The sequence below is a fragment of the Rhinoderma darwinii genome, chromosome 2, assembly GCF_050947455.1.
Source record: "Rhinoderma darwinii isolate aRhiDar2 chromosome 2, aRhiDar2.hap1, whole genome shotgun sequence".
NCBI lineage: Eukaryota > Metazoa > Chordata > Amphibia > Anura > Rhinodermatidae > Rhinoderma > Rhinoderma darwinii.
Genome location: NC_134688.1, coordinates 64677256 through 64695713, shown reverse-complemented (window position 1 = coordinate 64695713; position 18458 = coordinate 64677256). Strand labels below are relative to the sequence as shown.

At 39.9% G+C, this 18458-nt stretch overlaps 1 protein-coding gene across 7 annotated transcripts in view; it reads right to left on the bottom strand.

Moving 5' to 3' along the window:
* The window catches only part of FRY (FRY microtubule binding protein), a 420217-nt gene that overhangs the window by 138761 nt on the left and 262998 nt on the right, over nucleotides 1-18458 (bottom strand). For all 7 annotated transcript variants that reach the window (XM_075851697.1, XM_075851698.1, XM_075851696.1 and 4 more), the window contains 5 exons: nucleotides 17813-17866; nucleotides 8242-8381; nucleotides 4054-4144; nucleotides 824-903; nucleotides 653-733 (listed from right to left, as the gene is read on the bottom strand). In XM_075851697.1, coding sequence (XP_075707812.1) covers nucleotides 653-733; nucleotides 824-903; nucleotides 4054-4144; nucleotides 8242-8381; nucleotides 17813-17866 — 446 coding nt within the window. The remainder of the gene's footprint in view (nucleotides 1-652; nucleotides 734-823; nucleotides 904-4053; nucleotides 4145-8241; nucleotides 8382-17812; nucleotides 17867-18458) is intronic.

The following is an 18458-nucleotide window of genomic DNA, read 5'->3' as shown; positions in this document are numbered from 1 at the left end:
ACAATTAATCTGAGAGAGAGGGCAGAGTTCTGCGGTCAGTTCGGAAAAGCTTCCAATTGTAATTTTGTAGGGTGAAGGACAAAACTTCTAACTAAACAGAGGGACATGCGCCACATGTTGTATATATATGGAAACGTTTTTGTACCAGAACTAGACAACCGTATTAGCCAACTAAAGGGCATGTGTGTGTTTTACTTTGAAGTACCTCGAAGACAACAATGTTCTTCATGCCAAAAGGAGTCAACTTTAACCATTTGTTATGGAAGTGATAACATTGACTATCCAGTTTCTGGTATAGATCACTCTGTGACTAAACCCCCAACTTTTTTTGTGTCTTATAACAGCTGTTGGTGATGTCAAACCCCAATGCTGGTCAATAGCCACTAGTGAATAAGAGGATATGACTTATGAGCGCCTAAGTACTTCTACAATTACCAGTCATACTAGTTGATCAGGTCTATGACTAAGCTTCCTAGTGTTGGTTCTTGAAATTGTAGTTGCGTTTCCACGTCTGATTGTCTTCCGTAATATGTGTGCCAAGTATAATTTTTCTCAACATTATCCATGTATATTTCCTAAGCGTATTACTCAAATACAAATAGCATTTCCCCATGAGGATTATAAGGATATAGTAATAATATAGAACGCTTACTTAGACTGTGCCAGTACACCAACTACTTCAGCATATAGATCGGCCACGATGTGCATATTACCAGTGTTTGGACCGAGATACCTAAGGATAAAAAAAAAGACAAAAGATTAAAAATGCAGCTATTAAATGTAAGAAATCATCAGTTTCAATTACCAGATTGAATAAAATTACCCTTCTTTGTATTTAAAGTGCTTAAAGGCCAAGGTTATAACTTCATGAACCAAGCTGTCAATTACTGGATGCAATGGAATCTAGAAGACAAAGAATTGTAAAATTTAATTAGAATGGTTAATTGGTCTATAAGTAATCCAAATGTATCACTGCTATATACAGTACATATTAAGACCAGTTTAATAAGAAGTTCAGTACTTTAAAGGGTGGAAAAAGAAACGACAGCAAACCTATAAAATTATGACACACACACACACACACACACACACACACACACACACACACACACACACACACACACACACACACACACACACACACACACACACACACACGCACGCTACATATTAGATTTAGAATGATTCTGATGCTAAAAGGCAACACTGATATCCACAGAACCATGATGCCACCTTGGTATACAATTAAAAGGGTTTTCCGGGACACTTAGGATAGGCCACCAATGCCAGATCGGTGGAGGTCGGAAAACAGGCACACCCACCGGTCAGCTGACTGGACAGCCCGCGGTAATCTGAAGAGCACCTAATCCCCTACATTGTTTACCAGGCACGGCACCATACATTTGGTAGTGGCTGTGCCTTGTATTGCAGCTCAGTTTCATTCACTTGAATGGGACTGAGCTGCAGAGACCTGGCATAGACCTGACGCTACAATCTGTACAATGCTATGCCTGGTAAAAAACGAAGGGGATGCGGTGCTGACCGGAGCACCATGGCACGTTCTGTTAGCTGATCATGGGTGTGCCAGGAGTCGGACCCTCACCAATCGGATATTAATGGCCTATCCGAAGGATAAGCCATCAATAGCAAAGTCCTGGAAAATGCCTTTAGTGCCCACCTCACACAAGCGTAATACAGGCACATCTTTGACTAAAGACCAAAACTAACTTAATGACTTGTGTGAAACCGTCCTAATGTGAAATATCTAAGACACAATACCGAGCTATATAAAAGAGGTGTAAAAACAACAGCATATAATAGATCTCGAATACGGTTATTGAGACAAGTCTGAAGAAGATGTTATTGATGGGTGTGCTTGAGCCGAGATCCCCAATAATCGGTCTGGGAAGTAGAATTTATAAGTTGCATTGTGGCAAAAAAAATCTTGTAAAAAAATGTGCTAGGATTCTGACATGGATGTGTATTCATGGATTCCCAAAGAAAACTCACTTAGTAGGTTCTACTATTTCAGACTCGACCTAGTACAAAAATATACCTGGATACAGAATTTTGCAGAAGGTGCTTTTGTTCTTCAGTCTGCCTTAGGCCCTGTTCACACAGAGTATTTTGACAAGCTTTTTGAAGCAGAAACTGCTCCGCAAAACTCGCCAAAAACTGGCCGAAAATGCCTCCCATTGATTTCAATGGGATGCGGGGGCGGTTTTCTCCTGCGAGCGGTAAAACTGCCTGGCGGGAGAAAGAAAGGACATGCCCTATCTTCGCGCGGTTATGCCTCTGACCTCCCATTGACAACAAGGCAGAGAAAGCGTACTTCGCTGAGTTTTTTTCCCGTAGCACTCAATGGGCGCAAGCATAAAACGCGGCGCAAAACGCGGCGAACGCCGTGCAGGAAGGTCAAAATCTGCGTCAAAATCCCAAACTGAATTTTGAGGCAGAATTTTCCTCCTGTAAAAAAACTCTGTGAACACAGCCTTAGAGGGGTTGTCTCGTGATAACAATCCCTTTCTATATGCCGTTACAGAAAATGGATAGTATAGAGGGGGTCTCGAAGAACTAATCTCGCTTTGTGGACCTAGTGGATCCAAATATTACATGGTCAGCCGTTCATTTGAATGATTGGCATGTAATACTTCTACTTGTAGGCTTTCCTGGCGATATCAGCTGATCGTCAGAGGCTTCTAGAGCCGGACCTGAAGTGTTTTGTTGATTACAGAGCAGGCCTAAATTTATAAAATGGATTATCTTCATGAGACAATGGACAGTGAAGGTGATCCCTAACCCCAGTTTAATACTGAAAATACAACCACACTATTCATTTCCAGTTAATCAGCTTCTTACAAAACTGTCCCTGGTAAGTTTATATGTCTACAATCTTATAGAAGGCCCAAAATCATTTGAATGTGGTTCAAACTAAAAATTGGCCTAGCAGGAGTCATGCAAACCAAAATACTCTATACATTAGTATATTAAAATATACCATTTATTAAAAACTACAATAGTAAAAGATAAAGATATAGCACAACACTAAGCCAGTACACACTTACAACTGAATGCACAGAAGAAAAACCCAAGCAACAAGTATCCAGCTCAATATTAAAGTGCATAGTACAGTTGATATTCCCCCTCTCAGGAGATACTTATAGGTGGCTACCAATATTTCATACAAATAGGAATGGCAAATGGTGAATATATTTGAATGCAATAACAATATACCATAGGGTGTATGTATATTTATATCCTACCATAGAATCATAGGGTTACCACAATGAACAATGTCATTACACACAACTGGGCTGTTACAACTAAAAATGGTACCTAATAGATGTATGGAGCGAAAGTCACTACATAGGATACTGTGGCTCACCTAAAGGTTAATGTTTCAGAGTGTGACCGGCCGCCTCGACGCGCGTTTCTCTCAAGTCTTCCTCACGAAAACTTCTCCTGATGAAGAATTGAGAGAAACGCGCATTGAGGCGGCAGGTCACACTCCGAATATAGAGCGGGATACTTATCCATACATGTTGCTTTGTTTTTCTTCTGTGCATTCAGTTGTGTGTACTGGCTTAGTGTTGTTCTATATCTTTATATTTTACTATTGTAGCTTTTAAATGTATTCAATAAAATGTGCATTTTAATAATATATTCATGTATCGAGTATTTGACTCCTGCTAGGCCGATTTTTATTTTAACTGTAATTGGGTGTCTGATATAGGCAAAACAGATTGTGATCCCCAGCGATATGATATATAAGTACAGTACACTGTGTAGGGTGCTGCAGGATAGGTTAGCTCGTTATAAATTAATAATGAATAAACTATATACTGTGCGTTTTCTTCAATAAATGATCCACGGATATTACTATACACAGCTAAATTAATCTCCTAGAACATCTGCTGGTGACTTAATAGATATATAATGACACTAAATTCAATATTCTCCGCATGATGGGCTTCCTGAAAACATAGGAAGAAGTTATTGCTTTCAAAGTTAATGAGAACTATAAATGTGCAATCAATGGCAGTGTCATCTTACCTGCTTCAGAACTTCTATAAGGACTAATGAAAAAATAAAATCAATGGCCAGATCCCTCCTCTCCATCAAGTAATCTTTTTGCTGCTCATCACTGAAAATAAAAATGAATGAATGTTACAAACGGTTTACAGACATTATACCGGCTAAACCTCCATAGACACAAGCAAATCCAACCCTCAAGAAGTAGACCCGTCTTCTAAGAAATAGCACCTTCTATGTGATGGTAATCCTGATCTTGCGAGTCTTTTCTATAACCAAGCTAAAAAAAAGAATACTTGTTTAAAAAAACAACCCTAGAACAAGACCATAGTCCTGCAGGAACCTGTTGTTGGCATTGGTCAGCACTGCCTTCAGCATAAAGTTGATGGACATGGTGGTTTTATTAAAAAAAAAAAAAAAAAAGCAAGCACTAGTTGGCAGGATCAACCTTGTATCGTGAATTATATCAAGATTCTTTGATTGTTCGAGTTCCCAAAAGGCCTCATCACAACTTCCTATTTGAACTATGAGGGAAAATAAGCTGTCAAAGAACATTGTATCTAGATAAGTTGTTCATCATTCTACCCTTCTATAGAACACATTTTATTATTGCAGTGTTTCAGAGATATAGCTTTAAATAATTTTTTTTGTTAAATACACTATCCAACTTAAACCATACGTCAGAGGTATACCTCGGGAGAATTCCCCGAGGTATACCTCCGAATTATGCCACTGTAAACCCATGCAGTGGCATACGTCAATCATTGGCCACAATGTTAAAAAGAAAGCATACCACACCGTATACTTTTTGTAGTGGCCCACTATATAGTATAGTGCAATATTTGATATACAGCAAAAAAAATAAAAACATCCAACGCATACCAGCTGACAAATGCCAAAAGGACACGTTTTGCTCCTGTTGGGTGAATGGGGCCTATGGCTACATTCAGCGTCTGCAACGGGAGTTTTCCTGGCACATACCCCGGACGTGCTCACTAAATGGGATATAAAAACAGCCTTAGCCAGGGTTCTTACAGCAATGCCAAACAAATGGGCATGCACGGTTATAATCTGATATTACAGGATTCAAGCCCATGGGATGCCTTAATCCAAAATAAGCAGATCAAGAGAGCCCCAAAGATCTCCATATTACAAGTAATATGGGAAATGGGCAGTCATCATAACAAGTTATACTTTAGGTGCATCAGTTGCATAATAATCTGTAAGAAACAAAAAAATAACCTAAACTAAGATGTGAACATTGACAAATTGATAATCCGGAGGAAAAAAAAAAGTTGGCTCCAATATTAAAATAATATTTATATATACAAACTCATGTTCCGTTCGAATTACATGACAATATTATCTGCTGTAGATGTTAATTCTGTGCTCTCGGCAATAGAAGTATAGACGTGTTTACCCTACTAGGCCAGTAAAGATTCCATGACCAGATAATCTTGGCAAACACGGGGCCTAGTCCGCTTCCTACTTGATTAATGGAAACAATGTAATACCATTTAGGAGAATTACAACACGTGAATTCAAACTGGAAACCTTTTACCACTTCAATAAACAAATAGGAGACGCTCCAGCTGTGACTAAAAGGGAGCACGTTCTTCTCTGGAACTGTTCAACAGCCATAAGTGACAGGTACAACACTCGAAGACTATAGATGGACGGATATACAGTAGTCCTCTCTAGGCAAGAGTAAACAATGGAATTACTGGAGAATCACATCAAACTTGACTAGTTCAAGAACCACGGAGGTCAAAACTGCAGCTGTAAAACACTATAACAATGCCATGATTGATTAAAAGAGAAGTCAACATGGATTACAAGCTGCTTTGAACCAAAACAGAACAAGGAATTTCCTGTCTTGGTTTATCACTGCCCTATAGACTTTATGGAAAAGTAAAGTTGTAACATGTTCTTCGTATACTTTAGATTACATCATTTTGTCAACAAGAATTACATAAAGGTCTATGGAACAAGAAACCGGCAAATCAGGTGCCAACCTACCAAGCTGCAAATTTACATCTTACAAGACGTTGTTAAACCAGTCATCATTTCCTCACATTAGTTTATTAGACGTCCTCGCAGTTACTGACATTGGATACTTTACTGTAGGAGTGTATGAAAGCAACAATCAAAGTCAATCTGATAAAGTACTTATTTTCCCATGAAAGAAAGTTCTCGCACTTTGCCTACTTTAAACTACTAATAAATGGGAAGGTCACATAATAACACATCACAATCATGGCCATACATGGGGGAGGGGGCGACAAAAGCAAAAATCACAATAAAGCCCTCAATCTGGTGCAGATACCTGACAAATCGCCACCCTCACACAGGATCTACGGTTTTACCCCTTAGGAGAGGTGAGTGTCCTGTTGCTCTGGTATAATGATGTTTAGTATATGGACCCCTATGAATGTGGTCGCCTTGTCGTGGCAAATTGAATCAAGATTTTGATCAAAATGTGCGCTAAGTACCTCAGATATAAAGTACAGTAAATATAGAGGTACTACAATATATAATTATTCACAGTCCATGTTTGCATAGGTCTTTATTCCTGAAGAGTTCTGCTGCATCTTCGTGTTTGTTGCCTAAGACAATGGAGGCAGAAATATGGATCCATAGTCCAGCATTTCATTTTCCATTGGCTTAGAAGCAACAAATATGGCTCCATAATAGAAATGTAGTTTATGCATAATGCCGGAAGGGATAATTTAAGCCGGATTCGCTCACCTCTATTTTAAAGCTAACACCCATAACTACTTTCCATTTATTTATATATTAAATCATGAACTTTCGTTTATTTTAAATCCATACTAACAGCGGCGCCATTGTGGTCCTTTTGTCCTCCTTTTTCCTAATAACTAGAGGGAGACCTATTAAACTTGTATTATCAAACAACATACCATCCACTATGGTGAACTGCCTATTTACGATACACTACATAGGTGATCGATCACTTTGAAGAAGAGTATTTCTATTGGCATTTCCATTATCAGTACAATCCAACTAATAACAAACATCAAATCTGTAAACAATGTTTCATAAAAATTATTGGGACACCCCTCACTGAATTCAGGTGTTATATTTAGTCCAAATGCCACAAGTGTATAAAATCCAGCAGTAGCCATGCAGTCGCCTTTACTAACACTTGTGAAAGAAATGGGTCGTTCTTAAGAGCTCACTGAATTCTAGCGTGGTCCTGTAATAGGAAGCCACCGTTGTAACAGGTCAGTTTGTGAAATTTCTTCTCTCCTACCGTAGATATTTCACGATCAACTGAGTGGTATTATGGAAAAGTGGAAGCTGTTTAGGAACCACAGCAACTCAGCCACGAAGTGCAGACCACGTAAGGTTACAGAGCGGGGTCGCCGAGTGCTGAGGCGCATAGTGCATAAAAGTCAACAACAATCTGCAGACTTCCGCAGATTTCCAAACCTCCTCTGGCATTAACAGCTGCACAAAAACGGTGTGCCGGAAGCTTCACGGGATGGGTTTCCATGGCCGAGCAGCTACATGCATGCCTTACATTACCAAGCACAATGCCAAGCGTCGGATGGAGAGGTCTAAAGCACGCCACCACTGGACTCTGGAGCAGTGAAAAATGTTGTGTGGAGTGATGAATCATGCTTCTCTAGCTGCCAGTCTGATGGACGAGTCTGGGTTTGGCAAATGCCAGGACAACGTTACCTGCCTGACTGCATTGTGCCAACTGTAAAGTTTAGTTGAGGAGAGATAATGCTATGGGGTTGTTTTTGAGGAGTTGTCCTAAGCCCCTTAGTTCCGGTAAAGGGAAATCTTAATGTTTCAGCACACCAAGACATTGGACATTTCGAGCCAGGTCCCCTCGTCCAACATCAGTGTCTGACCTCACAAATGCTGTTCTTGATGAATGGGCAAAAATTCCCACAGAAACATTCCAGAATTATGTAGAAAGAGTTGAAGCCGTTTTGGATGCAAAGGCGGGGGGGGGGGGGGGGTACCAACTCCATATTAATCCCTATGGATTTAGAATGGGATGCCATAAAAACTCCTGTAGGTGTAATGCGTAGATGTCGCAATACTTTTGTCCATATAGTGTATGATTAATACTTGTAAATTATGTAATACAAAAACATAGGTAGGCTCTCATGTATACATACAATTACTGCCTCCACATTATCTTTCAACATCTGTTATTACTGCCATTATTACCCTTTGGATTTGGTGTTTGTCCTTGGCCTGTACTCATGCGACTCGTCCTCAATCCCATTCTGACGTTTGTACCAGTCAAACAAGGTGCGCAATATAGAGGGTAAGCAATAGTCGGACAAAGAGCTCATTGAGCTTATTACCTGGCGAGAGAATAAAATAGTATTAAGACAAATTAAACTAACAAAGCAATTGCATTACTCTGAGCAGTAACGTAACACCTATAGATAATGAATCTGCATAAAATACCCCTAATCCTAGACGACCAAGAAACCTGCTGACTGGATGAACTTATAGCAAATACATAGCAGGTGAGTTCCATGTAGATAAAGTTGCCCTACTAGACATTATAGGGGCATCTGATGACAATCTAATATCTATGTGGGGCTGGCAGACCCTTGCCCAAAGAAGAATCTACACTGACCATTTTAATTTATGGTATATCTAGGAGATGCATCATAAATGTCTGATTGGTGGGACCCCCACCTGTTGGGAGAATGAGGGCCCCGTGACTCCTGTTGAATCAAACAAAACAGCCGTCGTTGGCTGAAAAACGGAGAAGAAAGCAGAGAGAGCAGGGTGAGCATGCATGCTGCTATTTTAAACATGGGTTATAATCGCCTAAACGATCGCCCATACGAACATTCGTTCCCGATCACTGCCACGTGTCAAGTGATCGGACGACAACTAAAATCGTGCTTGCTCATCATTGATCGCATCTTTTATGATGACATAAAAATCAACGTTTGTAATCAGGGGATGTGCAGCCAATAATGTCAACTGTATGGGGGGGGGGGTACAAACTTACAATAATTGCAACATATAAATGTAGCTAATTAAATGGCAATCGATTTGCTATATTGTTAATCGGAGCTTGTTACAGGCAAGTTATATGCTCGTGTTATAGGACCCTAAGGTAGTTTCAAAGATGCCTCCTATCTTAGAGGGGCAGGCTGCTGCTTTGTGACTACCATGCTTTACACTGCAGCACTGTTTGTTCACACTGGCTGCTGTGTATAAACACAAGTTCACTAAGAAGTCAGTGTCTGGAAAAAGAAAAAGCTGTCAATAACATTAAGGGTTATAGGTCCGTGAAGTTCTCTATTCGATCATATCAGAATTGTGAAGGTGGGAGATAAAATGCAGAGATCAAAGCCTGAAGTGCAAGGTCAGTAAATGTGATGTAGTTATCACACAATATATAAATATTCAGAACTTTCTAAGATTAGAAAAAAAGGGTCTTCAATTTTTCTGAAACGGTGCCACTCCTGTCCATAGGCTGTGTCTGGTAATGCAGCTTCGACGCTTTCACTTGATTGTAGATGAGCTGCAATACCAGACACAGTCAATGGAACGGTGTGGCACAGTTTCTGGGGAATATTACGAAAAACACAACAATACCGCACTTCAGGTACAGAAAATATGTGGGTGCTTCTTAATGTTCCTCCAAGAAACCAGAATAAAAAAAAAAGTAGACAATTGATATTTTTTGGATCCGTTTTTTTAAGGTTCTCTATTCTTTTACAGTCAAAACCAGAATATCGGATAATTTGGCACATGTCAGGTCCCATTCATTTGCAGATCATACTATATAAACACCCTCAGCAGAGGTGGTAACAGTATGGGATGCATTATAAAAGCACGCTGCTGCCAAGGTGTAACCCACATGCCATAGCCAGAAAGTTCGAATTCTTTATAATGACTTCATTCACAAAGAGAGATGATTCATAGCGGGCGAGAACCGGCTCCACGATCCATATACCAGCAATGCTACGTGAATGGAATAAAGGTCAGCATACATACGAGTAAATGATTCTATATGTACATATGCATCTCATTCTCTTTCAAGTCCCTGCAGGAAGGAAGGGTGGGATTTCAATGAAAACCTGACTCTTATGGAACAGGAAGGGAGGAAAGTCTAGCCAGCAAGCTGGTTGCTCAAGCCATTCATTTATTGGACGTAAACCCAATGAGGAGATGAATCCTGGCTCTGTGAAGGTGGTGGAAGGGAGGGCACTCTTGTATAAATATGCCCTTGTTGCACTAAATGATCATATTCTTCCATCATAAACCAACTACTTAAAACTCAGGCATATTGGGTCCAGGCAAAAAAAATAATTTTCTTTTAGCTTCTCATTCATGTACCATCAAATGCTCTTTATACAGAAGGGTCTTTAATATTTATCTTGGGATCTTCTATGGATATAACAGGACAACAAATTGGTTTTAACGGTTTGGTGTCAGAGTTCTTTTACTAGTGTTATGTAGGCAGACCGAAGTCATGATCTTTAGACAATGTTAACCCGTTTTGGCATGGGCCGTCATGGCATTGTGTTTTGTATAATTTTTTACATAAGGAATCACTAGCTATTTTCTATGATAAGCTGATCACAACGGATAGGATGGAATTAATGCGAGATGAGGGCTGGAGGCAACAAGGGCAAAAAGTTGGTAGGGATCCTACATCCAGTTGAGTTTTAACATGCCCGACCCTTTGTTTGAGTTGTTGATAAGCAGAGACCGTGATGTCTGGCAGCTGCTAGGAACGCTCTCCAAATGGTAATAAACATGTTTTTACAGGGCGATGATCGCCTGAACGATCACTCATACAATAGTGCCCGCCAATCAAACAAATGAGAAATCTTTTATGCGGGTCATAAAACGTATCGTTTGTCGCAACACGTCTGCCCGTGTAAATGGGATGTACTGCCGAGAATAATGTAATGTATTAGAGGGGACTTGACTGAATGATTGTACGAACCCCACGTTAAAATCCAAACAGCCTGATACTTATCTCCTCGGACATCTGCCGTAGGGGGCGAGTTGGGACATCATCACCATACACATTAGATGGTTATCTGATCTCACGGAAATCAACGGGTTTGGCCGACAATAATCTAATGTATGGCCACCTTTAGGGTATGTGCACACGACCTATTTTCAGACGTAATGGAGGCGTTTTACTCCTCGAATTACGCCTGAAAAGACGGCTCCAATACGTCTGCAAACATCTGCCCATTGCTTGCAATGGGTTTTACGATGCTCTGTGCAGACGAGGTGTAATTTTACGCGTCGCTGTCAAAAGACGGCGCGTAAAATTACGCCCGCGTCAAAGAAGTGCAGGACACTTCTTGGGATGTATTTGGAGCAGTTTTTCATTGACTCCAATTATGTCCGTAAAAGACGCTGCGAAAAACGCGACTACATGCAAAAACGTCTGAAATTCAGGAGCGATTTTCTCCTGGAAACATCTCCGTAATTTCAGACGTATTTTGCGCTGTCATGTGAACATACCCTTAGGCCTAATGGATATATTCCAATTCGGCGGCCATTGCATGCCAATGAAAAAAAAAAAGATGAACGGCGCTCGTTATGGGCAGTTCATCTGCCCATGTAAAAGGACCCTTGGCTACTAGATTTCTTAGGGTAGGTTCACACTGAGTTTTTTTGCAAGCAGAAAATCTGCCTCAAAATTCCATTTGGAATTTTGAGGCAGATTTTGCTCTGCCTCCACGCCATTTTTCTCTGCCTCCCAATGGGCCCCGATACCCCTGAGGACGCTACATCGTAGCGAAACATGTCGGGGGGGCTTCTACCTTTATTTTAATAATTGTCCTATTGACACCTTTGAATCTAACTAATAACTAACTGCATGTAGCGCTCTGTGGTTGTGGTACTTAACCCTTTCTAGACAGAGCTCTTACGTCTGGCACTGTGCTAATTGCTGTCAGAAATGGACATTAACTTTTAAATTTCATGTAGTCTGTCCTTGTTGCAAATTGAATAAAGACTTTTTTATTTTTACTCTTTAATAATGGTTGGAAAACAGGGCTTATTTCTGCCGGCAGGCAGCCTTTTTTGAAGTCAGAGATGTTAACACCCGAAGATAGGGTATGTTGCTTCCTTTTCCCATGAGACGGTTTTTGCGCTCGCGGGGAAAAAACGCCTCCGCCTCCCATTGAAATCAATGGGAGGTATTTTCGGCTGTATTTTGACGCGTTTTCAGATACGGTTTCCAGGTCAAAAAACCTGTAAAAAAACTTAGTGTGAACCCTTATAGTTAGCAGTGCAGATAGATGAAACATCGAAGCTCCAAACAAAGAAAGTGAAGCTGAGTTCCTAATATATATTAAAACTTTTATGTTACTGAAAACTTTTTAGACTCCAATGCATTGCAAGACCCCCCCCCCACCACCACCCCCGTTAAAGTCACCTTATAGTCAGAGGACCATTTAACAAAAAAGTGGATTTTTTTTTTTTGGGCATCCCCACCAAAAAGCCAAATGTCAAAAGCAGAAACTGCACAATACACTTACTAAGGCATCACTCACATCTGCGTTGGGGTCCCAAAAGTTTTGACGTTCCTTCGGAGGTTTCCGTGAGAACGGGACCCTGCACAGACACAAACTGACACGAATGGAAACCAGAGGTTTTCGTTTCCATCACCATTGATTTCAATGGTGACGGATCCGGTGCCCATGGTTTCCGTTTGTGTCTGTTGTGCACCGGATCCGTCGTTTTTCCAAAAGCAATAGCAGGGTCGACTATTGGTTTCCATTCGTGTCAGTTTGTGTCTGTTCAGGGTACCGTTCTGATGGAAACCTCAGACGGAACATCAGAACTGGACCCTAACGCAGATGTGAACAGAGCCTTACATAGTCCATACTACAGTAACAGATGTTATATTTTTGTTGATGGGTGAGGGAAGTGATAACTGCCTTGAGGACCTGCCAGTGACTACACATTCAGACATTGTCCTAACAAATTAATTTATATAGATTTACTCTAGAAACACCTACTTCTATAAAACTGGCCATACACCTAAGATAGCAATCGTCTGTGGAACCATTTGTACAAATGATCCCGCCAGCTACAAAATAGACTAAACTGGCCAATCAGGGAGTTCGTGTTTGTTTTTTTGTTTGTTTAATTAAGACGGATTCCCTGGGGCTTGCGCATTACGGCAGATGATCGGCCTAATTCGGCCGAGCATGTCATACACAGATCAGCAGAAATGTTCCAACCCAACCGATCATATTTTTCGCAGACATTGGCCATCACGAATGATCGTTCGTGTTTATTTTACAATTTCATCTGATGTTTCTTTTTTGTGTTTGGCCAGCTTAAGAGTGCACCCTAAAGCTGGCCATACATTTTAGATAGCTCTTGGGCAACAGCTATTCATCCCGACCTGAGCGTTCATGTGTTCTCAATAGATTGAGAGTTAAGCTGCTGCCAGACACTCCTTGGGCACCTTTGTGTGTGTGTGGGGGGCACAATTTATGACAGTGAGCTCTACTAAAGATAGGTGGTAGCATGGCCAACCCTGCATTGAGAACTGCACATGTGTAGAGGGGATGGGGTAGATTGAAATGAGGAGTATGTAAAATTATAAACTTAAAACGCTAGATTTTGGGGGGAAAAGGGGCAATTAATTGAATGACAGCTACCAGCCATTAGGGACAGAGGATTCTGAAACCCCAGACTTTGGTATATGGAGTATACATATACATATCCATAGGCACTCCATGTATCACCCTATAGGGAACATGTACATAGACAACGGCCTAAGGACTAGAATATAGATTTGAAATGGTCGTAGAATTTACATATATGGCTGGAATTGCTCATGAACTTGTTACACAAGAGCTATCAAAATATTATAATAAAAAAGGATTGAACTTTTTATTAAAGATAATTAAACATTATTAAAGATAACAATTCTCATTGCATTTTCTTTGTGTTCTACGTAGAAACCCAATTTCCATTTTGAATCCAACGTAAAATGAGCGTACATGAAAAGAAAGTCCGTCTCCAAGGAATAGTGTATTGTATAGATAACCAGTTCTTCCTTTTCTGACCTCATTAAGTCCCGTGCACATTGACATTAGTAACTTTGCTTAAAATAGGCTGCCAAATGTCTTCATCGCTGCCTTTCCTTAAGTAGAAGTTGTACAAGCGTCTGGCTAAGCCTCAGGCTGTTCACAGTCTACTTTATCTTTGTGTTGGGGCCGTTATCATCCACCCAGTGTTCCCGTCATGTCTCAGATGAAAGAATGACGTCACCAGTGATGAAACATTGACTGTGGCCCTACGCAGATTTTCCTTTACTTCTATTTTAAGTGTCTTCACTTGTACATCCACCCAGAAAGTACCTTTTATAAAGCTGCTTATAGTTATAAAGGACATGATGTAATAAAACCCTGGGTGGGTCACGGAGAATTAAATCAGAGAGCTAAAAATACCGACTGGAGAAGGGAATAAGCTAAATATCGACGCACAAGGAGCAGAGGGCAAAAGGTGGGAAGCAATTTATGTGAATTGCTATAAAATCATTTCCTTTTCCCATACTCGTTTAGAAAATGATCTTTCCAAACATGTGGCCGATTAGAACTTTCTCTGGTATATGATTATACTTTAATGTGGTTTAGTGTTGATACTTAATAGAATTATTAAGATTATTATTAATATTATTATTACTATTATTATAATATCCCTTTAGTTACCAACCTATTCTGGGCATTAATGACGGGGTGTTTTTTTCAATTTTTGATAGTCGCATTTCAAATGCCCTAACTATTTTTCGTTTTCCGTAGACATAGTTGTGTGAGGGCTTGTTTCTGGCGTGAGAATTTTTTATTTTTTAATGGCACTATTTATTAGCTTTTCTTTGGGGGGGGGGGGGGGGTGATGGAAAAAAAACCCTGAAATTTCACCATTCTTAAATTTACGCCATTTACCGTGTGCTATAAAAAACATAATAACTTTATTCTTCGGGTCATAACAATTGGAGATACCAAATTTGAATAGTTTTTTTTATTTTTTACTACTTTTGTACAATAAAAACACTTTTTTTTAAATTTGTTTTTGTGTGCCTGTATTCGAAGACCCAGAACTTTTTAATTTTTCCGCCGACGTAGCTGTGTGGGCTTATTGATTGTTAAGTTTGCTATGATCAACATCAGTGTAGAATGCACACGTCATATTCATATTTCCGACCAAATATATGGAAGAGGATCGGTACTTATTTTTTCCTATCAAGGAGAGGATTTTTACTGCCGCAAAATCCTGAACACACTGAAGCGGTCATGGTCATGCGTGCTTCAGCTTCACTCTACAGGAGAGATCAAAATAGAATGAATGAGTGATTTTTGTAACAGTGGGAAATGTGTGGGAGGAATCTATTTCTGGTAGTTATGTGCCCCAGTAGTTTTGGTATTTTCAGCCCTAAAAAAATCATGTGCTAAAAAAAATCTGCTATATTTAACATTTCTCCAATAAAAGTTGCCGTTTTAAAAAGTAAGCTGTATACTCAGAGTGGAAATGGAAATGGAATATTAATGATCCACCTCATGTGATTTACTGTATTCATCCCTCACTATATGACAGCAGTATTTTTTATATACTGTATAAAACCCACATATTACACAGAGCTTTACAAGCAGGGAAAAGAAAATCCATACAAATGACCGACATTGTAGATAACGGACACACAACCTTCTGAGACACAAGGAGAGGGGTCCACTGAAGCTTTTTATCTAAGAGGAATGAGGGATGTGATACAGTAGGAAGAGGTTATTAAATAGCGTTGTGAGCTCGTCACGAGTACCAGGGAGCTACAAATAATGTTGAATGGATCTATGAGAAGGATATACACGGTGCAGGAGAACGCAGTTGAGTAAAGGCTGGATTTAGCCATGAAACTGAAAAAAAAAGTGTGTGTAAATTAAGGATTGCAATGTCGATGTGTAGTGTGCTAAGCATGAAGGTTAGTGATGAGTGTAAATAAAAGAGGAAGAGCATTCCACAGTACAGGTGCAGCACAGGAGGAATCTTCATGATTTAAATGGGAGATTTAGATACTGGGAGGATAGTAGAATAAATAAGGATATTTTAAATTGTAACTAGTTTTGCGTCCTTTAGTTGTAAAGGGAGCACAACCGTTAAATGGACTCAATCACAGATAGCCTATCCTTAGGTTAGGCCATCAGTGTTTGATCGGTAGGAGTCTGAGCTGCATTACCAGGCTCAGTCGCCCGTACGGACAAGCCCGTATTCCTGTGTAAACAATGAAGGGGACAAGGGGCTCACCAATTAAAAGGTCATCAGCATCTCGAAGTCCTGGAAAACCCCTAAAACACGATGGGCTGTTGGGAAAATTCGGTATCCCTGCAGCCTGCAATTTGACAATGGACTGCAGCTTGTAATTTGCAAATAGACTTTGTACTGACTGCCAAAAGGTAGCAGGAAATTTCGGGAAAACTGCATTGCCACAGATGTGCTACATGTTATTATCTGAACATATCAACAGCTTAAACAGAGTAAAAAGATATTAACAAGATATAAGTATAATTGATGCAATCCCCTAATGCATGGCTGTAGCCAAGTAGCCAATACACCCACATTGATGGATTGCTCTCGATTTAGGTCTAGAAAAGTGATCATTGTCAGAGGTGTAACTTTAAAGCTCCAGCAAAATCTGTAACAGGGCCCCCCACCTACCTTGTGCCAATCATAATACCAATGTCTTCTTATGTGGGCCCCGCAGGCACCAGGTCCAGGGTACAACTGCTACCTCTGAACCTCTACATCTATGCGCCTGCTTTTTGCCTGTCTACTAAAGAAAATCAAACTGGCTCCTGAATCGGTCCAGCTGGCCCCTAAAGTCTATAGACCACCCGTTCCTACTGTGTTTTTTGTTCAACAGCTTCATACACTAAGTCTCGCAACGCATCATCATTCTGATGGAGGAAAAGTCATTTATCTCTATGAAAGCTGTGAATGAACAAGTTATTTGCATGCGATAAGATCACTAATTCACAGGGAGGTTTTTTTTCATTTACGCCAGTGCGCCTAAACTAACAATTCTGGGCAGAAAGAGAATAAACAGAGGCATTATTATATTTGGCTTAGTGAGTCCGCTTACTTCATAGTCGTTGTATCTGCAAAAGTCACCATTCTGGAGAAGTGTGCAGCACAAGAACAGCAATGAAGGAGGACAGGGGGGAATATACTTCATGGACTTGGGAGAACAAATAACTCCTTTCATTGCTGAGCTAAAACTACAACAAAGTGCCAAACAAGAAATGGGTCCTGGGTATATATTCAATGCCTAATGTGGAAACAGAACATACAAGTTACTTTGCCCGACTTGATGTCGGCCAAAAAAAAACAAATTTCGGCCTCTCCCTGAGCCAGGTCCATAATTTAGACCACGTTCACAAAGCCCAATTTTTGATGCATCTTTTAGAGCCAAAATAAAAGAGTGGATAAAAAAAAATACATAATGATGTTTTATTATTTCCTTTATACTTTTCCTCTCTTTATGTTAGGAAATACTCCTTGCTCTGGCTTCCCAAATGCAAAAGCTCCTCAAATTAAGTCTATACTGGCTATAGTAGTTGGTAAAGGGCCGATGACCTTTTAGGGCCAGATCAATCTCATGTGTATGTAGATTTATTATATATGAAATAAATACACATCATATCAATCTATACACGCAGATACGTATAGATCACAATACATGCAGAGGGACATTCAACCACTTCACAGTCCTCTTCTTCATAGGACTTACTTGATCAAACTGGGGGTCCTCTCCTCTTTGTAGGGATTTTGTTAATGGCTTTTCCTATAAATAGAGAAAATATAAATGGTCAGCTTAGTGGTTGATCCACTTAGGGTTTTATTAACAAAATGCTTAACGTCTAGGAGGTAGTACTCATAGCAAACCATTTCTTCAGAATAACCAGATTAACCTGCCCTTAGGTAGCAGGGTCACAGACTAATGAATGGAGAAATTAAAAATTACATTTGAAACAAGAGAGTTTACTTTATAAATATATTGCAAATAACTAATAATTACTGTATATTCTATTAAATTGCTTTTCCATAGATCACACAAGACTGCAAAATGTGTCCTGGAAACATGAATGTTGTAGATACCACACTGAAATACATGCCCTATTACTCATACTAAATAGCCATAGTTTTATAAATGAAGGCCACCACTAGATATTTGCCCCCACCCCCCCCAAAAAAATAATAATATGAAAATTTGAAACCTTTATGAGCCTTTTTTGGCTTAGGCCACATAGACATTAGAGGACTGCCTGAAAAGATCACATTTTGGCAGGTCTAATTGACAATCTTGTGACTAAGAGCACCATCAAATACTACTGAATGAACGTTCTTGAGGGGAACAGCTAACCTGGTGCTGGAGT